Raw genomic sequence first — 25,423 nt, 5'->3', positions numbered from 1 at the left:
TCTTTCACACAATAAAATTTTAGGGGAAAAAAGTAGTCGTTTCTCTCTAAACTGGATGAAAGGGATAAGCAAATCCCAAATCAGAACTGCTGTTGTGGATCTGAGCAGCAAATTCTGTGCAGAGTATGGGATACATATATATGCTTGTTTAAAAATAAAATCTGCTCATCTTCTAGAGGGTTGTGTTATTCCATGTGATCAAATGCTGTAACAATCATCTGTCCTCTACCTCGAGGAAACAGATAACTGAAAAAGAGGCTGGGAAATGGAAAAAAGACAGCAGAGGCATAAACATTTTTATCTAAACCAAAGCAAAAAGTTTGGCTTAGGCAACACGATGCATCACCCCGTGACTGTTGGTAGATGGCAGCCTCTGTCCTTGCACACAGGGGCGCTGGAAAATATTCCAGCTGCCTGCAAATGCTCTCACAGGCCTGTGTGCTCCCACCTGCTGATACCCAAGCTCAGCAGGAGGAGAAAGAATTTGCCCGTTCGTGGCAATAAGTTTCAGAAGCAATTCCAAGCACAATCCAGCTTAGGGCTAATCATGACCGGCCTTTACTGCATTAATTAAGTGTTAGAAGACGGATTTCGGAGATAGCTGCTGTTGGGGTACGTTTCCAATTGAGGAGTATAAGCAAAAGCCTTTCTGCCATCTGGTTCACCGGGGGTCTCATCCTTCCATTTGGACGGGGGCTGTGCTTTGGCCGAGCGGTTTTTCTCCGGTGGCAGGATCAAACTGGGTGTGTTGCCGCTGTGTTTCTGGCTGGAGCCGTGCGAGCCCACCCTGCCGATGACTCATCCTTCGAGTGGCTCAGAATATCACACTGTGCCTCGCTGCCTCCCTGTTCCCATTACACTGATGCATTTGGGTCTTTTCGCTCGGTGTTGGCGTTTCATTTACAAACCTCGCTTTTCCCATAAAGGAAAGATGGCTGCCAGCCCGGCTTCACCCTGATGTTCAGCACTTTGAGGTTTTTAGGAGCCTCTCCTGAATGACTTCAGATGGAAATTTTAAAGCACATTTTTAAAGCACCTTAGAAAGCACATTTTTCAGAATTTTTTTTTTTTTGGTAGCCTCTCCTTTTTTTTTTTTTTTTTTCCTTCCAATATTGGTTGCTTCTGCATATGATTCAGAGTAAATTTTCCTTTTTCTTCTAGCAAGTGTTGAATCAGAATCAGAGACCTGTGTTCCTTCCCTGCCACCCTGTCTTCGAGTCCACATATTTCAGCACCATTTTACAAGAGCGAATAGAGTCAGATAAGCAGTGGAACAGATTTACAGGTCTTCTGCTTCTTTCTCCCTCACTCACGGAGAACCTGACTGTTCCATTAAATCAGGTGTGGACATAGCTTGAAATTAAAGGACTGTGTCACCACAAGAGAAAACGGATATAAATAAATCTACTTCTTCCTAATTTTTTTTGTTTGTTTTGAGAACCAGTTGTTCCAGGTGATGTGAGAATGAAGGTGCTGACAGCTGTGAAGCAGTCATGGGGTAAGGGTCCAAATGCTGCAGTGGGTTTTTCAAAAGCTAACTGATGGACTTTCTGTGCAGTGGAACTTGCTCTGACAACACATGGGGAGCCATATCCATGAAAGGGGCCATCCATCTCAGGCCTGTGTCATATATCAGGGGTTTAATCAGGCTTAAAAAATGGAGTAGAAAAGAGAGATGCAGTGAGGACTAATCACCTTGATTTTGTTTTTCAAAGTAGTGCTAGTGAGTGCTAGTGAACACACCTCTTTCCATGTCCTAGTGCACCACAGTGAGTCAGATTTATTAGAAACAAGATGGGGGGGGGGGTTATCAGTTAACATAAGAATATTGAAAAAACCCTCTCCACTGCTCTTCCCAATAAGCATGGAGTCAGAATTGCTGCTCTCCATGTAGATGTTTAACTAAGACACACAAATTATCGCAGACCCTCAGCAGCCCGGTAGCAGAGCTCAGGTATCCCCACTCCCTGCACTCAGACACATTTATGTGGCTGCCTCTGGTCGACTTCAATGCAAAGCCATGCAGCTGAGCTGGAATAACCCCTGTGGCAGCAGCACAGACGCTGCTGGCTGGCTGTCCCTGCGCCTGCAGGAGCTGGGTGAGTGTGCCTTTGGTTGCCAGGATCGTGGAGCGCGCCGGAGCTGCGCCGCTCATGAACACTAGGTAGCTCCGTGGGATTTCCAAACCCCATCTGTCGTAACTCTTTTGATAAATAGGTTTGCCCTTTCAAGAATTAAATATTTGAAACTATGCAGGACAACATCAGCGTGCTGGAGTCATACTTTTGTCCCACAAAAGTATGTGGCAACACTGGGTGACTCCACATATCTAGAGGTACATACAGATTATTAGATAAAAGAGGAGCAGTGAGCTGTTGGGTGCACGTGCCAGTGCAACTCACACTTGAGCTCTTAAAGATCTGCCCTCTTCATTTAGGCACCTCTATAAAAATAACTGACCAAACACAGTCAGTGCTCCCTGTGGAGTCTCCCACGAAGGTAAATCCCTCCCCACTGATCAGTGTCATCCCGAGGTGCAGCAGACACAGCAATATCCCACTGCTGCTGCAGTGAGTGGTGCTTCACAAAAAGGGCACTTAGACACATGCCTTCATTTGTCCTCTGGAGAGAGGAGTAGCTTGTAGCATTAAAATCATTCTGTATAATAAAAGTTCTGTCTTCCACCATCAGCCCCGTTGTGATGTTTGCATTGTCCTTCTGATAATCATTAGTGGGAGGCTGGGCAGGGATGTGAAATGCACTTAGAACTGAACATAATCTGCTCTGTTTACATCAGTGCTTGCACAGAAGAGTTCAAACAACAAGCAGGGCAGATGCTCCTTAGGAGCCTCCTCTCTGTGCTAAGGGTCTGGTTTCCAGGAAGCAATTTCTCCCTCAAGAATTATTTAATCAGAGAAAAATCTTCCGGTACTTACAGACACAACTGCTGCTGTATAGAACTTGTATTACAAAGAAAGTAACCACAGCACAGAATGGCTCTGAAGGCTGAATGTTTTTCTGAAGCTACAGGAGAGAGGCTGTGGAAGATTGTACATAGCAGTGCCACCTGCTACGCACAATAACTCTCAAAGGTCAAACCTCTGACACTTAATCAGGTACAAAAGGCATTTATTGTAGCAATTTTACCCCCAAGGTATTATTCATTAAGGGCATTTCTCATCTATTTCCTATGTTCAGAAAATGTGTTCTAGGCTGTCTGCAAGCTCTGCTATTGCAGGTCATTTCTGTGTGGCTGTAGAAAGAAATAAATTGGTACAATTAAAAAAAAAAAAAAGAAAAAAGTAGTGTCTATACTTCACTTACAAGAAGGTGCATGTTAATTTGATTTGCTTCGTGTGGATTTAATCAATGCAAATACAGATGGGGGAAGAGTGTCAGTGAGAGTAATGGGTCGTTTTTATTCCTCTTTCATTGCTTGACCTGATGAATCGATCTACCCCGTTGCTAGGAAAATCAGAATCATGCTGACATGAGCATCTGTCCTATGCAGACAGGAGAGAGTTTAGGTTGTAATCTAGCGCTTAAAATTCACAAACTTTCCACAAGTGGCTGATGCCTCATACAGCTCTTTACAAGGGTGAAGACAATGGTGTGGCAGAAGAGATGGGGTTCCCTCGGGTTTTTCCGTAGGGGGCTTTGGAGATCCCGAGAAAGGCGAGAAGCCCCGGCCGGAGAAGGGCGGGGGGGTAAGACGTGTGCCGGGTGTCGGCGACCCCTTCCCACGAGTGTGGGGCACCTGCGGGGCGGTGACGAGCACGAAGAGCCGGGCCGGGGAGCCCGGGGACCGCGGGCAGGACAAGGGGATCCCGGGGCCGCCACCGCGGGATAGAGCCCGGTACGGGGGCTGCGCCGGGGCCGGGACCGCGGGAGCTCCGCGCATCGCCCCGCGCATCCCCGGCGGAGAACACCCACCCGCACCGCCCGGGACGCTCTGGCCGGCCCCTGCCGGTGCCCCTGCCCGTGCTCTCCCCCTCCCCGAGGCGGACAGCGGCCGTCCCTCCCTGGGGACCCTGCGCGGCCGCGGAGCCGGCGCCAGGTGCGGCGGGGCCATTCCAGGACTACACGTCCCGGCGTGCCCAGCCCGGCGGGGCCGGCGCCTGCGCGGGGCTGCGGGGCCGCTCCGCGGTGCCACACCCCCGGGGGAGGGAGGCAGGAGCGCCCGAGCCCTCAAACCACCGGGGGAGCCGGCGGGGCGGAGGATGGAGTAGCGGGGCGCGGCGGAGCAGGCAGTGCGGGGAGCGCCGCCTCCGCCCGGGGAGCGCGGGGGAGCGGGCGGGCGGGCGGGGATGATGCGCGGGGGGACAGCGCGCTAGGGGCAGGAGGCGGGTGGTCGCCCGGAGACTCCGCACCTCGGAGTGACGTCCTGCTGCAGTGCCGCTGCCTGCGCTGCCCGAGCTCGTCAATGGAGCTGGAAAACATCGTTGCCAACACCGTTTTGCTGAAAGCCAGGGAAGGTGAGAGAGCGGCGGGAGGGGAGAGGGGGCTGGAGCATCCTTGTCGCAGTCGCCCCTCCGCGGAGCGATGCCCGCGGGATGCGGGCGGGCACCGGTGGGGATGCGCGCCGGTCCCGCCGGCGGCGGCTGTCGGGGTGCCATGTGGCTGTTGCCGGCGTTGGAAACGGCTTGCTTGAGACAGAGCCCCGGCGAAAAGGAAAATACCGCTGTTTTTCCCTGTGCGCGGGGGTTTGGGAAAGGAAGTGAATGAGATTGCAGAGATTACAATATTCACCCATCTCTTCCTTCCCCCTTCCCGCCTCCCCCCCTCAAATCTGGTCCCACAGATTGTGCTATTTCAGCGTCTATTGTTAAAGGTCAGCTGCAGATGCATTCATTCAAAAGGGCTTAGCAAATCTGCAAATAGCTTTCCGCGCCGTGTGGTGAGACCGGCAGGATCGTATCGCTTCCCCGTACAGTCATTGCCTTATTCGGCGTTATTAGGTGAGATCATGTTGCTGCAAACATGCCCATTGTTGAGAGCGTGTTTGTCCCCAGCCGGAGCCGGACAGAGGGGCTGGGGGCTCAGCCCCCGCCCGCGGGTGGCGCGGGGGTCTCCGAGCGGGGGTCGTCCCCCGCGGCCGCCGCCGCGCTCGGGGACCAGCGGAGATGCTCCGGGCGATGCCGGAGCCGCCGGCGCGGAGCCGCCGCTGCTCGGCGCGGGGCGCCCTGGAAAGACGCTCGGCTGCGGCGGGGGGCTCCCGGCAGCATCCCCGTCCCGAGCCCGAGCACTCGCAGAGCCCAACCCCGACAACCACCGGAGGATCGGGCTCCCGGGGCTCGCTTTCCCCCCGTCGGGAGCGGACGCGGTTTCCTCTCCCCGCGCGGGCGGAAATCCTCCCGCGGCTGCGGAGCCGGGCGCCGGGCACGGCGGGGCCGGGGTTCGGGGCTCCCCGCGGAGCCGCCGTCTGCCCGGGAGCATCCCTCCGGCTGGAGCGGGAGCGCCACGCACAAGCAACACGTCTTACGGGCTGCGGCATCGCTGCCAAGACGCGATCGCCTTCTGTCTGCTCCAACCCATTTTTATGTTTGTGTTTATTTACTTGCTTGCTGCTTAAAATAAGGCATTTTTCCAAGCCCTCGCTCGGAGTTTCTTCCCTGAAAGCACTTGCTGGACCAGGCGTTTTTAGGTGCGGTGCAACCTGCAGCGTGTTCTCCGCCGTCCGCCGAAGCGCTGGAGCTGCCTGCGAGCGAGGCTGGGCGCCGCTTGGGTGGGCTTCAGCTTCGGCCACTCTGAAGCTGTGGAACTACGAGTAAAGCAGCGTTCATTTTGTGAGAGAGATGGTTCAAATAGTCCGCCCCTGGAGCGGTCCTTCTGCTGGGAAAATAACTCAAATTGTAAAATAGTGTTTATGTAACTTCCAGGCTGTTGAACTTTTGAGGCTTAGCTAAAGAGTAAAGTCCTGAGATCCTCCCAGAAAAGCTCTACAAATAATAAGGGCAAAGGTGTTACCCCATTCAGCAGATCAGTGGATTATAACTTTTTGACTTCTGATGGAGATCTTTTATTTTCTGTTGTCATTTTTAATGTTGTTTAGGATGCAGTTGTTGCTTCCAGTCATACACTGCTGGTTTAGATTTCAGAAGACTTTAGGAATACTTTAAAGGACTGGTATTAATTACAGTTATTGTGTGTTGTTTACAGAGAGCTGATATTTTGCAAGTAATTTTAAATGTGCCGCTCAGTTTTATGGTCCTTTTCTGCCATTCTCAGGAAGATGGTTACAGTCATGTTGCTTTATTGTGTTAAAGTTGTATTAAAGAAGCTGTTAGCTGTAATCCAAATGGCAGAAATTTATCAAGATTTCCTCCAAACTACATTCCAACTGTTCTTTAAACCATGTATGAACCTCCAACAACATTTTTTTGGAGGCCTGGTGCGAATTAATTTTTAAAGCTTTTTTTTTTTTTTTTTTTTTTTTTTTTTTTTGAGGGGATATGAATTTTTTTAAAATGAAGAACAAAGGGCAAATTATGTATCAGAGCCACAAGTATTATTCCTGTATGAGACAGGTTGCCACACTTCAGTTGTTGTTGCAAGCTGCTTTGAGTAAAATTGTTTTAAAATTTGCAGCGAGTAATGTAGCTGGCTTTCCTTGCAGATGAAGAAGGCAGACAACATATGTTAGACCAAGAGTAAAAGCAAGTTAATATATTGAAGATTATGGTATCTAAAAATAAATCTGTTCCAGGTCCTGCAGACTCCATCAATAGATTTTGTTGGGTGAACGTGTAGCCTAAGCCAAGTACATGCCTGTGTGTTTCCACTTGTGAAGTCAAAATTAAAAGCTGTATTAGCTCAGCCACATGCTGGCTGGTGCCTGCAATGTGGTCCTTAATGTTAGGAGAAGAAAAATGGGATCCACTCTGCAAATGTTACTAAAGGCAGAAGTTTTGTCAGAATTGCAAGGGGGACACAAACCTACTGTCAGTAGCAAAGGGAATGTCAGAGAGGGGTTTGGGTAGAGCTGCAGTGTGAAATCCAGCGGTGAGGACGTTCCAGAGAGTCAGAAGTAGGGTTGAGTGGCCACCACAAATGTTTTATAGCAAATATTGGTTTAAATTTTGCAACTCTTTTGCTCTGGCCTTGGTAGTGTTTGTTGGGTTTTTGGGGGGGTTTTTTTGTTTGTTTTTTTTTTTTTCTTGTGGTCCCTTGTCTAAGTTCCTTCACCCCTGATGTAAAGTGAGCTTTTTTAGCTGAAATACCAGGGGGCAAGTTTTATAACTGCTACACAAATACTTGCACCTAAATCCTGATGATCACAATGAGAAGCACACCCAGAATTAACTGATGCCATGTGATACATGAGTAATCTTATTAGAGCAACAAAAAGAGTAAATGTGGTTCACAGACAAAAATGCATTTCAGTGAATAATTTTGAGCAGAGAATAAATTTCAGGAAATTTTCATATTTTTGCAGAATATGAAGGTTTTGACACAAAATTGCACTTGAGTTACTTGTTATACTCAGACGTCTGTCAGTTTGAACATGTAAGAATGGAGATTTACTGCATTTGAAAGTCCATTCATTATTTATTAGGAGTAAATTTATGCTGTTTCCCCAACTATAATTTCTCATTTCTTGAATGCAAAGTCCCATTTCACAAATCGTTAATCCCTTTTCAGACTGAATAGAAAATACATCTGGTTTAATTATAGGAACCAAATAGGTATTTGGGAACTATCTAGTATTGCCTGGGGAGAAGAATAAGCTGAGAAGGGAAGACAAGAAAGATGAGAGTCATAAAAAACAAATCAAAACAATAACAATCACAGTCATTTTGGGTTGAGTAAGAACCCCAGATTACGAGGTGGTAAAACATATATCTGGATCTGGCATCACAGAATGGTTGGGTTGGAAAGGACCTTAAAGCTCCTCCAGTGCCACCCCGTGCCATGGTCAGGGACGTCTTCCACCATCCCAGGTTCCTCCAAGCCCCATCCTGGCCTTGGACACTTCCAGGGATCCAGGGGCAGCCACAGCTTCTCTGGGCACCCTGTGCCAGGGCCTGCCCACCCTCAAAGTGAGGAATTCCTTCCCAATGTCCCATCTAATCCTGCCCTCTGTCAGTTTAAAGCCATTTCACTGACCTTTCTTTTCATCACCCTTCTTGTTCCTGGGTCTCAGCAGTGGTGCCTGAGGCACAGAATCACCCAGCCGTGGGTACTGGAGATCCACCACGCTGCCAGCAACCAGTCCTGGTTGGGCAATGAGTCCCAGCTCACTTTCCCAATTTGTGGTTGTTCGACAGAGGGCATCATGAGAAACAAGGAGCCAGGAGAGACCAAGAACTGAGTTCTCCCAAGGTCTCAGAGGAACTTTAACAGTCCTAATCCAGAGGAGATTTAAATTGTATCCACAGAGTCTTGAATCTACCCTTGCCTGTCAAAAGCAATAAGGTGATAAAAGACAAGTCTTTAAAAGAGACTGATAATTAAACTATAATGTTTGTATGAAAAATAAACAGGATGGTCTGAAAAGCATGACCAAGACATGGTGATTACCTGACTGCTCTTCCTCATGAACCCTTCCTTCCCTCCTAGCCATAATGTCAACCTTCCCTAATGTTTCCTGCTGCTTCTGTGGGCATGAGCTTCCTCAGACAACCTGAAACACGTTTCAAAACAGAAATACAGCTTGACTCTGAAATTGCAAAACCCTTCAAAAATTTGTACAAACAGATTATTCTCACCCCTTTGAAGTTTTAATGGCAACTGTGATGTCTAATATAGTCATTGGTTTTAAAGCAGCCACTTTGGAAGATGAACTGTGGTTTTTTGTCAGACCTAGAGTTTCTAAAGTGCAAAGTTTACCATGTGAAAGGAAAAAAAAATCTTCAACCGCTGAAACACAATGCAAATGCTTTTTTCCCTTTTTAGGTAGGCTGGAATTCTAAAATAAGCTTATTTATGGCACCCAAGCAGAGCCTTCTAGTGGCCTAGACAAAAGCGGCGACCTCTTATACTCTCAGGATTTTTTGATCAGTGCACGCTGATGCCATATAACATGCAAAATGTGCCTGTGCATAAATTGCTGTATTTTTAGCTTGCTTTTGCAGGATGATCACAGGAGAGATTTGTGTGTGTCCGTACTGGCAAAAGACTAGCAATAAATCCTAAACATGAAGCCTGATCGCTTTCCAAGAACTTGGCTGCAGAGCAGTTGGAAAAAGGGCAGGAGAACAATGAAAAGCATATTTTGAAGGAAAGAAGGTGGCTATAGTGACAGCCAACGCTCCACGGAGAATATGGTTATTGCAACTTCATTAACCAGTTCACTGAATGCAGAATCTGAGGTTCTGTCCTCCATCCCTTGACATAAACCCAAAATGCTTTGTATGGAAAACATTGTAAGCAGAGGAAGCTTCCATGTGGTGTCTCAGTTTAGTTTTCTTTTTAGAGCTCAAGAGAAGCTCACCACTGTAATAGCTTTCAAAAAAAGCATTTCAAGAATGGAGTCAGCCATCGCTTCAGATGCAACAGGGTGCTTTTAAGCTGTAGTTTAAAAAAATTAGTTTCCTGGAACAATTTCTGTCTGGGGAAAAAGAAGTACCTGGAAGAGTCAAGACTATCTCATTATATTTTAATCGAGGAAATTCAGAAAAGAGGAATTTTCAGGCCTTTCTGAAAAGAATGTCTAATTCTGAATCACTTCAAAATTTCTTTTTAGAGAAGGGAATTAGTTCTGTAGCCACACCTGGCTTAGGGCAAATGTGTGTATGTAGAACTGGCTTGAAACATAATTCCTGTGGGTTTTTTTAAATATTTTTTGATAGCAGGGCTGATGCAGAGCAAGGTAAAGAGCTGTAGCTGTGCCCTTGGTGGACACTCTGGGTTTCTCCAGACCGCAGACATGGGCAGCAGGGCTGGGGATGTGGCAATGCTGGAGAAATCAAGAGCTCTTCCATCCAAATCTTTTCACTGGAGAGAGGACCATGCTCCTTCCTTGTTGTTGTGTGGAACTGTTATGGCCTGATTGCTCTCTGTCTTGTTGGGTTTGTAGGCATTTAAAAAAAAATTTAGTAGTGAGCCAGGTTATTAACACAGAGAACCTATTATGTAGTAAAACTTTTAGTACAAATGTTAACCGTGGAGGTTTGAGTAGAACTACTTACATCTGCTCCATTAATCTCATGGGATTGCTTTCTTCAACTGCAAAATAATAAATCTAAGAAGAGACTGCCTGTCTCTGTTATCAGTATGTTCTTTTTCTGAGAAGGTTTTAACTTCGTGTTGCTGAAATTATCCACTCAGAAAAGAATTTGCAGCACTTACACAAGACATTGACATAACTTTATGACTCTTTTTTTGTATTAGTTGAGAATACTCTGAGAACTTAGTCAAAAACACCCAAAAGAGGTGGTTTTAGTGATGCTCTGCTGAGTGTTGCCAGAGCAGCAGCACGTGGACCGAACCAACCCACGTGTCTTTGTGATAAACAGCTCCAGAATGAAAGTCTCAAACACAGTCGTGCCCCAAGATGAGCCCTACCTGTCCATGCCTTTGTCCTCAGTGAGTCTGGATTGACATGTGCTGCCTCATTTTGAAGGAGAAATAGCTACAGAGGAATTCAGCAGCTCTGACCTTACTGCTTTAGGCCCTGGGGGTCTCTTACACCTGTTTGGTGGCTGATCCTGCTTCCTTTTTCCTTTATACCTGTGGACAGCACAGTGTGTTACTCCTGGAAAAAATACACAGCAAAGACCCCACAATTGCATCCTGGCTGACCTCTTGGAAAACGAGCTCCCTTTCCAGGTGCTGCTGTGCCAGCTGAGAGCTGCTAATGATCTCCTCCCAGCTCAGAGGGTGAAGACCTGTGTGCTGAGGACTTCGGTGTTTGCAGGGAAGGGTTTGAAGCCCCAGTTGTGTAGTCAGACTTAGTGCAGATGTGTTCTGATCCCATAAACCTCAGAACTGACTGCTAGGGTGGGGGCAGGGTCCACCTGCATGGGTAGAGACACAAGTTGTGGTTTTGTTTTTTGGCTGACTGATTCATCTCCCACATTGGTTTTTCTGCCTGTGTTATTCTGTGAGTGACTTCTGGTTTGTATTGATGCAGGGAAAGCTGCAATATCACATCAGGATCCATATAGTTGCACTGAAAAACTTAAAAAGCAGCTTGTTTTATCAAAGCAGTTAGTGTGCTTATGTAAAAACCCAACCAAATAAACACAGGTTCTGGACAGAAAATTGGGAGTGAGGGATCTAACTTACTCTCGTCTGAGATCTTCCCCTGCATCTTTATTTTGAAAATATTCTATGTGCTGTATGAGTTTTTTGTGTGGCAGTGGGGAAGAAAAGAATTGGTTACCCCCTATTTTTACTGGCATGTAATCTAAACAATAACAAGATGATATAATCCTCATATTTCTTTAAGACCACAGGATGTGAAATTGAATTAAAAGGCCAAGAAAATAAAGAACCCTGCAGTTTGATTACACTCAGCTGGATTATCTTTGTAATTATTTTCCTTGGAAGATTTAAAAATGCATACGGCTTTGTGAAAAAGATTAAGTAGAGAAACCAAAATTAAAGTAAACAATCTAAAGAAAACATTGCGAAGATGATGGGTATTTTACTTAATTGAAATAAAAATGCACCAAGTTGCCTGTTAAAAATGAAAGGATGGAACAAAACACAGGTGAGGAGGAAGATGGATGAGGCTGTTCAACTGGCTCAGCTGCTTCTAGCTCATGTAATGTCCTTTCAGATATGGTTAAGAAACTGTCAGAAGCAGTTATTCAGGGAAGAAGGGCAGGCTGACAGGAGCAGAATTACGCACAGGTACTCAAGCCTCAATTCAGACCTGGGAGCAAATAACACAAATCGTGAATGGAGGAAGGGTGGCTATCTGTGTTCCAGGATGAGAAGAGTTATTCACAGATAAGATTTTGGTGGTACAGCCAAGGCTGAAAAATGTCTATATCCCTCATTTCCAACACCTAGGGATGCGTTTGCTGTGCATGAGTAGTCCCATGGACTTCATAGGCACTGCTTGCTGGTTGGAAATGCAGCTTGTTTGTGCTCAGGGATCAGGCAGTTCTCACTGCAGCAGAGCTGTTCCAGGCAGTAAAACCACATGGATAGAGCTAAAGGGAAACTGCTGGAAGCCATTGGGAAAGGCCTACTACGTCATCTTGTCCCTGGTTTGCCATGTACTTACTTTTTAAGGTATGAAACATTTTTGTATCAAAATGACTCCATTTATGGGTCTGTCTCTCTAGATTTTTTTTAATGAGTCCAAGAAACCTTGATTACATTTTTTTTTTCCTGGTTAAATTTCCCTTACTCCCATCTCCTTTACTCATGCAATCCCTTTTGTACAGTTTTCATTTTTCCAGGTACTTTCTTTCCCTCACCAGTCACAGCCTTGCCGAGTTGAACAGGATTTATTCTTTCCTTCTTCCAGCCTGTCCAGCTTGAATGGCCCAGCTGAGATTTTGTGCATTCAGCCCTCAGTTCCAGCTCCCTCCTGGCAGTGGGTTCCTCGTGCCCAGGGACAGGTTAGCCACACAGGGAGGCTGAACCTGCTCCTCACCCTGCCCCACCTCAACCAGCCAAAACAGCTTCTGTGGTGGGGACAGGCCCTGGGGAAGGGGCAGGACACACTGGGTATTTCATCAGGGTATTGCTGAGCAGTTTCTCCCGCTGAGGTTGCTGCTGGAGCTCCCTGTTGTCCCCAGGATGCCTGGGAGGCGGTTAATAAGCTGGAGCAGCTATTTTTTGCCTTGGTTGAGTATTCTCTTGGGTCCCATTGAATGCATGATTTCACTATGAGCCTGGCTTTTCCTGGTAGGCTGAGGTTATGTTGCAAGTTCTAGAAGTTACCGTATTTTTCATACAATACCTCTTTTGCTTCACTACTCAAAGAGCCAATCTTTACCTTGTGTGGGTGTGGGGAATGATGACATTTTGGATGCTGTTTGCTGGTTCCCAGTGCTCCTGAACCCATCCCTTTTTCCTAGTATCGTTCTCCCAGTGAATAAATTTGGATGATTTTATTTCGTCTCCCTGCTGGAATAGTCTAAATTTTTCTAGACCAAAATTCCCATATTTTGTTCTTCCCACTTCTCCGTCTAGTTTATTTTCCCTGTCTTCTGTTTCTGACACCACCTTTGAATTTGAGAGGTCTTTGATGTACTGTTTAAAACACATTTAATTAGTTTGGATTAAATGTCAGTTTCCTGGCCACATGTAAGGCTTTATATATTTACACACTCCTATTATCCTTGGTTGCTCTTTGGTCAGTGTTTAGTCTGCGTGACAAGGCTCCTGGCTAAAATTACTGAAACTGTTCTTTTTTTTCCCTCTCCATGCGTGTGTTATGAGAGACCGTCATGGCTCTATAGGAAGTCTTTATTTAAAACTTTAGACGCTGCCTGCCTCAGAGTTCTCCCTCAATTTTATCTTGTGTGCCCCAGGAAAGGGTCTAGCTGCCAGGAGGATGGAGAAATTCTTTGACATTACAGTGGCGTTCATTTGGCAGAATCTGCAGAAGGCACTGATGGAAGATCAGATCTTGTGGGGGGAAAAAAAGAGGTAAAAAAGGAGAGAAATGCAGCTGGAAGAAGAGGAGATTCAGAAACAAAGGGAAGATGTCAATGATGCCAAGTGAAAACAGCACCAGTGAGTCCTCTGTGACACTTCCGTCAAAATATTCCCGTAGGCAGTGCAAGGGAACTGACACCTTGAACAAGCAGATGAGTTGGAAAGAATGGATGCCAGGCTAAATCATCATTTAGCCAAGGTTGCCAAAATATCTGTGGAAGATATAGAGATATGTAGATATACATTCATTCATACTGGTGGTGTTTAATGCTTGTCCTTAGCTTGCTGCTGATTTCATCTTCCTCTTCCCTCTTAGGTTAGATTTTGTTTCTTCTTGGGGATGAAGGTTATATTGGTAATCTCTTCCAGCCAATGTTTTCTCTTCCATCTTCTTTAGTTTTCGTTGTTATAGACGTGGTTTCTTTATTTTCCCAGTGCTTTGGGTCTCTATGAAGGAGAGGCTTTAGTGAAAAGCACTCTGGAAATCAATAGGGTTGCTTTTTGTAGGGATGATCTTGCTGCTTGCACAGCAAACCTTTCTCCTGCAGAAATCAATGGAACAACCTCCTTTTCTTCTTTTGTTGCACAAAAATGCAACTGCTTACCCTGCAAGTTTTGCAGAGGAAATTTTACTTGGCTTCCAGTTATGGAAAATTAAGGGGATCTGGACACTCATCTTTAATCTTACTATGAGAGGAAGAATAGTTGCCCAGTGCAACATTTGGAAGCTGAGAAAAAGCTTACAAATACACGAGTTTGGACTAATCCATGAACAAACCCTTTCTATCTCCCTCCTTAGCAATTCCGCATCTACATTCCATCTTTGAATCATGGTTTTATGTTTTCTGAGGATGCCAAATTATAAATCATACGTTGAGTGAGAATTCCTCATGAAGCACACATCTGGGAAAGTTTGTGCTTTGTTTATTTCAGCAGCAGCAGAGTTTTGGGAAGAACTATCCAGATGATTTACATATGATGCAAGGTTCTCTCAGGGTTACCATACACCTGTCCTGGAAGCTTGGTGTGTTGGGTGTGCATCTCCTTGCACTCTTTGCTGGATGAGAGACAGGAATGGTTCAGGAATGAAAAAAAAAAAACCCACAAGACTTAAGCACTCTGGTTTGGAGAGCTGGTGATAGAACAGAAAAGTATTTGAAGTAAATCTCCTTCTTGTCACATGTCACTGATGGCCACTGAATAGCAGCAGGTGCCTGTGGAAAGGTGCGGGTATCACAATCCCTCCTCAGGCTGATTTTTTCAGCCTCCCATTCGAGGAACTTATTGAGCAGAAGGTGGCTTTACCCTGTGGGACTTAACAGAGGGATCTATCCTTTGTGCATTTATTGAATCCATTTTCTGGATCACATTTCTGCTTTTGGCCTAAGCAGCTTTCTGTGGCAATGAGTTTCATCACGTAACAAAAGCGTGCAAGCTTCCCCACGTGTCCTTCATGAGGGACTTGGTCAATGTATGACTTATGTTTTGGCAGCCTCAGAAAGCAGTCATTGTGAAGATATGGAAGTGTCCTGGAGGGAGTAGAAAGGGAATTATCCACAAATCAATCAAATATTTCTGGGTTTTTGCTGTGTTGGTTTGGGTTTTGCTTTTTTTTTTAATACGTTGGTTTAGTTTCTTCTGTGATTTATATTAGACCATCCATCATTTTATAACATTTTATCACGTCCTCTAATAAATGGTGTATCTCCAGGCTGAAAGGTCCAAGTCTGTCGTCTCTGTCCCTTTGCATCTTCTAATTCTGTGTCCTTTTTTAAATTGGGTGACCAAAACTACCTGGCACTGGTGTGCACTGTGGGCAGTGGCACGGTGATACTGATCACTTTGTACTTTCTTCTTGTCACCGTTTTAACTTGATGTTTGTTTGCGTTTTTTCCCCATTGCCCACAAGTATTCATTACTAGGCCTTTTGATGGTGACCTCAGAAATTTGTCTCCTGAGCTGCAATGTTTAATTTGGAGCCCATTGTTTGGTGGATATAGCAAGAGCTGTTTTCCTTCATGAGCAATACTGTGCTGACACAGAATATAGCCTTTTTTTTTTTTCCCCTCCTAATTTTAAGTGATTTAAGACTGCAAAATATTCCTGCAACTCTTTGCAGGCTGTTTTTGTTACAACTGTCCGGAAGAAATTCATCTTGGCAGCAGATGCCATCTTGTTATTTATCTCTTTTCCAGACCATTTATAAATACACTGAATAGTCTGAGTCCTGTTGCAGATCTCTGTGGTACCCTGCGAGCAGCCCTGCTCCACTGTCAAATTCTTATCCCTGATTTTCCATCTTGTCAACTGCTATTGACTTACAGCAGGGTCCCCTCTCCAGAAACAGTTTAGTTTCTTTAGAAGTGTTGGGGAAAGTCACTGCCATGAAAATCACTGTTCAAAAGTGTCAAAATCCACCTGCCCAGGCAGCTGTGAGTACAGCCAACTTCTTCCAGAGGTGGGGAGGAAAAGGGAATGAGAAATGTAGGAATTTGCCAGCTGATGGCAGTGTTTGAAGGAGCCATTCATGAGACAACTGAAGATTGGCAAAGAAATGAGGGTTGCACCAAGGGCTGAGGGACGAGGTCCCAGGTGAACACTCTTAAAATGGGCTCTGTAAAATGTACCCATCGAATCTCTGAGGCTGTTGTAAGCTCAGTGATCACTCCTAATGCCCCAGAGGAGTGTGATACCTGCCAGTGGGCCACTGGCCAGGACGCACTGAGAAATGAACCCAACCCTAATCTCCCCACCCCATCCCCAAACTCTGCCAGTCATGGGAACAAAAAAAAAAAAAGAGATGAAAGGTGTTTTCAGGTAATTATTCTTCAGGACCTGTACACTAAATACTTGCCTCTGTCCATGCATGCATGCACAGGATCAACCTCTGTCATCCAACAGGCTAATCCAAAATCTCCAGCAGGTCTCGGGACATTTGTTATTCTGGCTCATGCAGACCTCCAGCTGCAGAATGTTTATTTGGCTGTGAAAAGTCTATGAAGTAACAATCTTTGATGGATTCAGCATATTGTTTTCTCTTCCTTTTTTGGGATGCTGTTTGCCTCCAGCTCTCATGGGGAACACATCTCTCTTTTCTGTGTATCATAAATACCAGAGGCCACGAAGGGCTGTGGAGGTGGCACAGGTAGGAGCCTGCGCTGCACAGAGCTTGCCTAAAAGTAATGCTGTAATCTGACTGCACAACAAGTTAATGTTTAACCTTGCCAGCATTTCAGGTTGCTAATAATTTATCCTTGCTTATTAGCAGCTTATGTCTTGAATAATACCACGACACTGGGATTATTCATGGAGGCGAGTGAAGGAAGTAAACTCTGGCTCCGTCAGCATAGTTGGGAAAGCAGATAGGGAAATTTATTATTTATTGAGTGACCTCTCCAAGACCTTTGTGTGGTGGTTGATATAAACAAACTGGTAATTGCAAAGAGTGAAATAAGTAGAAGGCAGCTTTTTGAAACTTATGGGTGTGCTGTGTAAATGACTCTTCCAAGATGAAGCGCGAGTCTATATGTTACAAATCTTTGTCAAAGGGATTGTTGGAATATATTTTCAGGCAAACGTTTACCAGCTGTGTGAAGGCATGAAGCTTGTTTAGAAGCCCAGAAATATTTTACAAGGTGAGGACAGAGCATGCTTTTGTTCGGAGTCCCGGGGCTAAATTTTAAAAAATATTTAGTGATTTTTATTTAAAAAAACCCCTATTTTAGCTTTCAGATATAATGAGCTGAGAAGAAATTAAAATAGGGAATTAACTACTAGATAGTAAACTCTGTTGAAATGTGCATTTTGTTCAGGGAAGAGGTAAATGTGAGAGGTCTGGCATGTTTCTAGGGCCAGATACCAAGGAGGGCAGGCAGCAAAGCTTTGACTCCTGCCCTTTGTTCATCTCTGTGCTCGCTGCTATCGCTCAGCTCTTGGGATGCAGCATCACATCTTGAAAGGGGGAATGTAGAAATGCTGCCTGCGTGAACCTGCCAGGGCAGGTGCCAGCTGAAGATGCCATTTTATAAACACTGAAGCAGATAATAAGTTTCAGAGGTGAACAGGCGCTTAAGGTGAATAGTTTGTTGACAGAGGCAATTCGAGCACTTGCTCATCAGTGAAAGTAAATTCTTCACATTCCTGGCTCTTCCCTTCTTGTATTAAAAAAATCACATTTTGTGTGAGTAGTTAGAGGGCCCGATGCCTATTTCCAGCAGATAATTGTGGGAAGACTGTTTTTTTAAGGAGGTTTTGCTTGTCTCAGTAAAAAGGTGATGACATTGCAGATGCTTCGCTAACATAGATGTGCAATATTACTGTTACCTTTTCATCTGGACGATTGCAAGTCACAATGACTCTGTTTAAAGGAACACAAACAAGTGATGTACTAACTCCTCCAATATCTCATTGCAGATGAAGTTTCATTTGATTTTAGATGATGTTCAGTCGGAGGATAAAGCTAAGTTTGCAAAGGATTGCAAAATTTTGCACAGGAGTGAATTTTGCTTTTTATAAATCTTACTGTTTTCCTCTAGGGACGGGGAAGAGGGAGAGAAATAGTTTGACAGGAATCAGTTGTTTTGATTTAAGAGAATGTGAGGAAACAGTATCTTCCAATAACTACAGATTTTATTAAAGTTGAATACTGTGACAAATAGTTTAGACTTAGGATGTCAGATTTGGTATGTAAGCAGAGCAACTCCACTGAGATTTGAGTTCATTGCTAAGATTAATGAAATATACTTTGTAAAGAAGGGCAATGATTCACTGAGTAAAAATAGGCAGCATCTTAAAGACCTTGTAAACACAGCTATTAATTTTACAACTAGAATCTTATACCCTTTGTCTTAGTCTGAGAATAATGCCACTGCATTCCCTGACACCATTCAGTGGGTACAAATTCAGCTCTTAAATAGATTTTTAAATAGGTTCTGACAGTGGCCACAGTTGCATTTTTGTTTGCATGCTTTGTCCATGCTTTGGAACAGCTTCCTGATACTTCTGCTGTATAAAATATTAATCTCTTCCCTCTTAAGCCATCACCCACACCACAAATCCTGCTTGATACACTTGCTGCAGACAGTAATAAGGAGCCACAATTGACATGCCCCTACTTTTCCACCTACTTATTTCAGGATTTAGCAGTCTAGAAAGCACTCCTTGGTGTGAGGCACTAAGTCCCCCCCATTTTTGATTGTGCTTAATGCTTACTTTGATGTCATTGTTCATGTTTGATTTAAGGGAAGGGGAATCTCTTCCCCCTTCTCTTCCTTAACCTCAGGTCTTGTTGTTTTTATTCATTATTTTCAGTATTAGAGAGAAGCTTTCTTTAGCTTGACACGGCTTTGCATTGATCTTTCCAACAGCTCCTGTCTTATGCCACTGTCTTGATCTTCTACACAAAGTCTTTGTTTTCTTTCAAGAAAAGGAAGCCTCAAAATTTGAGCAGGAGGCAAAGGCTCAATTCAAGCTCAATGATACTATTTTTTTAATGGAACATGGCAAAGTCACCATCATTTTCCATTGAACCCACTGGCCATGAATGTCTTCTTTTTTTTTGTTTTTTTTTCTTCTAAGCAGAAAAGCACAAGAAAGCTTATTTGGTGCCAATTCCTTTAACTTTTGTGAAATAAGCCAAAGACTGAGCTTACTGCTTATGCAGGAGTATTAGTAATCACTTTATATCAGTGGGGTAAGCACAGAGGTCATAAATAACATTTACTGAACTCTGTGAATTCTGAAGGGTTTTTAAAATTTTCTCCTCACTGTTGTGATTTACTGTTTTTACCATTCTTGCAGGGTCCTGAACCTCTATTTTGAGACTAAAAGCAAGAATGCAGTAATTCATCTGCATACAGTTACCTGCCTGTAGGAAGAATCAATCCAGTTGAGCAAGCTGGTATCTGGATATTTAAAACACAATCAAATGCTTAGGCTTTCAAGTCAGTCTGTTACAACTGGCACAGACCTGGGTGTCATTTGTGCTCGAATCTACCTTGTTTTTAGCAGTGAAGGAGTGTTATTTGACAAGCAGCTCCTTTTCTGGCCAGGGTAACCCACAAAGCAACCACGACAATGTGGTGAGAGGTGATGGGACATGACCTGTGGTGGTGAGCACTCTGTCATTTGTAAATCTTCCTGTCTGTGGCTCTCTGCATCTGCCTGTTCTCTTACTGTACATGCTTTTCACAAAGACATAATAGTACTTTTTGGGTAAAGTACAGATCCCTTAGAGGATGCTGTAGCTGGCCTTTTGAGTGGGGGGAATTACACTCCCTCTGCTGCATCCCAACTGTGCAGTGCCATGGGGCTCAGCCCCCTTCTCTGTCTGCCTGGGAAGGGGCAGGGGCAGAGGGCTCAGAGTATGGCTCCTTCATCCAGCCCCAGGGAGCAAGAAACTTCCAGAGGTAGGAGACATACCAGGGGACTCACAGCTGTTTAAGAGGGGCCTGGGATCAGTTAGAAAGCGAGCAATTTTTTCTAACTGTGAGTAAATCCTGCACCTGGAAAGAGGAAAGGACTCAGGAGACTGAAACTGGAGCACAGCAGGCCACCAAACACCATTCACAGTTGTGTATCCCAGCATTGGCAGAGGAGACTTTTTTTCCCTGCCTTTTAAGTTGTGATAGATGAGGCTGGAGAAGAGGAAAATGATCTCTACCACCAGTTAACTTGGTGCATCTGAGTCAACTGTTTAATCTTTCACGGTCAAAATCTCTTCTGCAAACAACCTGTGTCCTGTAAAGCAGCTGAACTTAAGGATCTAATAAAGGAATATTAATGCAGGTGTCTCTGTTACATGGAAAACAGAGTATGCAATGAGGTTCCCTTCTGCTGTGGAGCAGCATGTGGTTTTTGTTTTCCGTGTATAAATCAGCATATTTTATTTGTTTTGTAGTAATTTGTAATACATGCATCAGTGTATGCTACAGGAACTTACACTAATTATTCAGGAATGATCCCCTGTTTATTTGTTAGGACTAATTTTTCAGCCTGGTTCTTCCATTAGCTGTGCCATGTAAGCAAATTTTAAAAAATGCATGTCATCATTAATTATCTTATAGAGGAGTCATGATTAATGCCACTCTGATGTCTAAGCAGATCAAGGAACATTCCTGTATCTGACACCCTGGGAACTTTCCCTTTGAAGTCACTGTAGACTTTGGCTGATTGAAAACCTCAGCACTATGTCCAGCTTGGTCTTTCTTCTCAAAATTACTTAAGCCATGTGAATTCTTTCTGCTTCTCCATGACATTGTTTTGAGATGACTGCATATCATGTCCTTCCTGAGACACTGAAACCAAGCATACCTCACATTTTCTTAAGTATCCGTATTTGACCACCAAAATTTGTAATTTTTCTTCATAGGAATGGCTTAATGAAATTCTTGGAAGTTTTCTGAAAACTTTTGAAAACCCTGGTTTGCTTTCTCACTTTTGGGCAGCTCTGTGTTGACACGTGAAAGGGAATACGTTCATACCTTACGGGTGATAGCATTACTCCTGCAAAGTTTATAAGCTTACCGTAAGCTCACATATATTGAATTCAGCAACAGTTAAAAGCGCATAGGTATGGAAAGCCTTATGTAGGCACTTAACCTTTCCTCTCAAAGCTGGCTGCTAGAGGCCATGTCGACAGCTCAGTCATTTTACAGAAGTGACCCATTAGTGTTTCCTGTCCTCCTTATGAACCTCAAAAATATTCAGTGTTTACCTCTGATGATAGTAGCACTCCAGATGCAAAATCCTTTAGTGCTGCTCGGTACTGGCAAGCACAAGGAAAGAGGATGCAGCCTCTTCCCTGAGCAGCATAAAGCTTAACTAATCCGTGGGCCCAGGCGGGCAGAGTGCAGGGTGAGGAGCAGCCCCTTGCTTGTGGTCCCACAGAGCTTCTGAGCAAGAGAAAGCAGCAGAAGGTCCCTGGAGACTGCTGATCACTGCACTCACAAATCTCAGCTCCCCACTGCAAGCAGCCTTTTGCAGCCCATGAGGTTAATTCATGTTATTTCACCACCTCACCTCTTGGCTATGACCAGTTGAGAAAGTCGTCCTCTCACGGAGCTTCAAATTCTTGCAGGTAAGAATTTGAATCTGCAAATAATTCTGCAGCTGGGAGAGCATTTCGCCATAGCTGCCGTGAGGGAAAAGTGTGTGCCGGTTGTAGGCCTGCTGGTTTCCTCCAAACAATTTACTCAAGCAGATTAAGATCGGAGATTTTCCAAAGTACAAGTGCAATAAAATGCAGTGGAAAACAAGAGCTCCTGCCATACTGTGGCTACCTATTGAACTCACAGGGGAATTGAGACAGAACCTGCTGCCCACCCCATCTGACAGCAGTGGGATTCAAATCTTGGTTTGCATCAACAAAGTCATTTACAATAAGCACAAAAGAACTGCTCTGGAAAGCCTTGAAGAAACAAGTGCTGTGTGGGAACCTACAGCTTCTGGGGGGAAGGAGTGGAAAGAAGGAAGAGAAAATGCTGGGGCCTTTGTTCCCAAATGATAAAACTCCAGACTCCACGTGTTCAGCAGTGTGGGGTGGATTGTGCCAGTGCTCAGAGCAGTGAGTGGGGCTCCCTCTGGCTAAACCAGCTGCACCTTGGTGCCACTTGTGTGTCACTGAGACCGTGTCAAATCCCAGCATGCATCAAAAAAAAAACCAAAAAAAAACCCCAGTGGTGAGAGCAAGTTGTATTTGCAACCTGCTCTTTTAGAGGGAGAGAAGGTTTTCAGGCAGTTTAGGAGAGTTAGGGCTTGGCTAAGCTTTACATCCACACAGGTGCCTCCCTGTGATCTGCAGAGGTTGTGAGTGAATGGCTCCCAGCAATAATTGCTGCCAGTGAGACATGGAGCTAATAAATGTCTGCAGTTAGCAGCAAACTGAATAACATATTTTAAATGGTAAGAATAGTGTTTGAACTCCCATAAGTGTAACAACGTGTAGCTGTAGACTTTGTTAATGAATAATTACAGTGTAAAATTAAGCAGATGGAAAATATTTCCATTTCTGTTTTCTGATTTATAACTTACTTTAAACGCTTAGGGACAATGTTCTTTCCTGCAAAGGAAAATGACTGGTGTATGGACAGGTTATTAAAGATATTTGATTTTCACCTTTGAATATAACTTTATTCCCCAAACCCTTATGTGTGGGGAAATGTATACGTGTGAGTAGTTCACCTTGCTTCAAAGTAGAACACATCTGGCTTCAGAGTGCACCTCTGAAAGGTGACTTAGAGGCAGAACCTGTAAGAATTTCAAAACTTCTTCTTAAATCTTTGTATCATTAGGCAGTCATCCCCAAGTCAGTCTGCTTTAAGGCCTAGTGTGGGACCTGTTTCCAAAATATATGAACACCAGTAGGTTTTGCCAGTTGGCAGCCTGGGACCTGAAATATCTGTTATTACTTAGTGCAAGTACACCATGCTACAGACTGTTATTTAGAGGGCTGGTGTTTGCGAATCGTTTATGAAAACTTTCTTTTGTTTCATCTTGTAAAACTTTGTAATTCAGCTGCTGCCCAGGGTGTTGTTAAGCTTGAGGGTATTAAGTGTTGCAATGTTTCTGTTTTAAAATCACAGTTTTAATGCATTTTAGGAGTTTCAAACTCCAAAAGTGTTCTCAGAACAAGGAACGTTTCTCATTACCAAAACTGATGCTGAAAAGAACTATTTTTTTTTTTTTAAAGTGAGTAACCCAGCTCAGTCTGTGGTGTCCTATAAAACCCTTCAACTTGGGGGATGGAGTGTGTGGGTAAGGAACAGGCTCCCAGGCTTAGGACAAAATGTTTTGATGCTGCTGATGCTGCAGAGGCAATTCTTTCTTAAATACTTTAACATCAGTGTAACTGGCATTTTGGCATCACTGCCTTACATTGCTCCATGTCGATTCAGGGTATTATTTTATTTGGTTTAGGAAATGTGTTTGTGCAGCTCCTGTTTATGAATGATACCCTAGACTGGGTTCCTTAGCCTAAAAGAAATACCAGTGGAAAATGCACAGCCTTAATAGATGTGCTGGTATGCCCTGTTGAATTTTGTTGTTGTATTTATTTTGCTGGGAAAGAGAAAACAAGTAATTAGCCAAGAAAGCTCACAGCTGCATAGCACACTCCCCGCTCTCCTATATGCACACAGTCTATTGGTATACACAAAACTGGCACTAATGAAACATAAATAGACACTTTTCCTGTATGGAAAAGACTTTTAGGGAGTGAAAGCAATGGGATTCTTTGGAAATCCTAGTTATTTGGGTTTCCAGTTTGGGTGTTAGGCTCTAAAAGCCCTCTGGGGTTCCATACATGATGTGAAGTCTTCCTGGATTTCTTGGGGATTTTTGTTTGTTTTTTTGTGGGCTGTTTGTTTGTTTGTTTTGTTTTTTGTTTTATTTTGGGTGGGGTTTGTTTGTTTGTTTTTCTTTATGTGTTTGTTTAAACCTGTTGGGAGATGGGATCCTTTTTCTGGATTTCTGCAACCACATTATTTGCTGCATCCAGCAGTGACCCCCTCTTCCAGAATCAAAGCTCCTCTTCTTTGCAGCCACCATGGAGCTTCCTGCTGTGTTTAATGACATTCACCCCTATCCTAAAACAACAGCCAGGTCCCAGCTTCTTTTACCGTTATCTACCCCCATTTTAACGTCTTGTCTCAGTTCCTAAAAGCGGTGTTGTGCAAGAGACTTGGCAGTTCCGAGCAGTGCTGTTCACACCAAGCTGTTGCCCCTGCACCTCTCTCTTTCCCAAGCTAAAATAGCCCCACTTGCAGACCTGGCTGTACACCAGGTCTCAGCCACTGGCTGTCACGTCTGTTCTGTCCTCTCCTGCTTCTCTGAGCAAAATGCCATCACGTCCTCTGTCCTTTCTTCACCTACAGTTCCTCTCAAGATTATTGTTTTGAGAAGCTCAGCTGCAATGTAATGAAGTCATGACATTTATTTCTAGGCCTCCCTAACATTTCTGGTCAGAGATGCCTCATGTTCCAAGAATAGTAGAGTCTGCACCATGCTACTCTGTGTTCTTTAGGACTTTGAATAAAATTCAAAGAGACCTTCTGCATTTTATTTTAAAAGGGGGAAAGGTGATCTGGCTTCAAATAAGACAGGTTGGATTCAGTTACAGAGACTTCATGAAATATGGCAGGATCCTACCCTTCCAAGCCCTCCCAGCAGGAACAAGCTAATGAATTCCCCATTACTGTTCTCACAGAGCAGCTCAGAAGTAGATAGTTTTCTCCTTTAGTGAAACACATTTCCTTTCAAATTCTGTGTTTTTTTAACAATTACTTTTCTGTTAAGGCAGTCCCTTGACATCACCTCTGAACATCTTAAACCTCCTCTTTGAACGCCTCTGAGAAGTTCCTGCAATAGGTTAGGGAAGTGCTAGGCCAAGCTCAGCCCCATCTTTCCTGTTATCTAGCAGAAACCTCTCGTTCCGACTTTCTGCACATTGCATGGAATTTCCTCTTCTGTCTGCCTGAATTTTTGGAGAGCCTTAAACACTGGCAGTGGCTCTGCAAAATTTTTCTGGGGAGCTTGGTAGAAGCTGAGCTGGAATGGTGAATTATAATGAGAGTAAAGAACATAACACCACATAATTCCCCAGGAAATTCAGGTTTTGCTCTCACTTTGCCAGCCTTGTGGCTCTGTATGCAAACCTGGGGCTGCTGGGCCCTCAGCTCCCCAGAGCTGCTCTCAGTGACTCCCTAAGGGCTCTTCAGGCTTAAAAAACCTCCACCTTTGTCTCAGAAAATTTTCCTTTTCCAATATGTGCGCAAGTAGGCTGCAGCAGGAAGGTGGAGGGTGGCTTATAAAGATAAATTTCCAAGGGGTTTGTTCTTCCTATAGGCAGAGGTATTGTATACAG

General features: G+C 44.4%; 1 protein-coding gene across 1 annotated transcript in view; it reads left to right on the top strand.

Annotated features, from left to right (window-relative positions):
- Window positions 1–4,329: 4,329 nt before the first annotated feature.
- GRK5 (G protein-coupled receptor kinase 5) overlaps window positions 4,330–25,423 on the top strand; it is a 157,059-nt gene continuing 135,965 nt past the window's right edge. The window contains exon 1 of the mRNA XM_066190834.1: window positions 4,330–4,475. Coding sequence (XP_066046931.1) covers window positions 4,424–4,475 — 52 coding nt within the window. The 5' untranslated portion in view covers window positions 4,330–4,423. The remainder of the gene's footprint in view (window positions 4,476–25,423) is intronic.

This window comes from Chamaea fasciata, unplaced genomic scaffold, assembly GCF_029207755.1.
Source record: "Chamaea fasciata isolate MVZ Bird 193981 ecotype frontalis unplaced genomic scaffold, bChaFas1.0.hap1 SCAF_9, whole genome shotgun sequence".
Lineage (NCBI taxonomy): Eukaryota > Metazoa > Chordata > Aves > Passeriformes > Sylviidae > Chamaea > Chamaea fasciata.
Note: the sequence above shows the minus strand (reverse complement) of the source record. Positions and strands in the feature narration are given on the sequence as shown.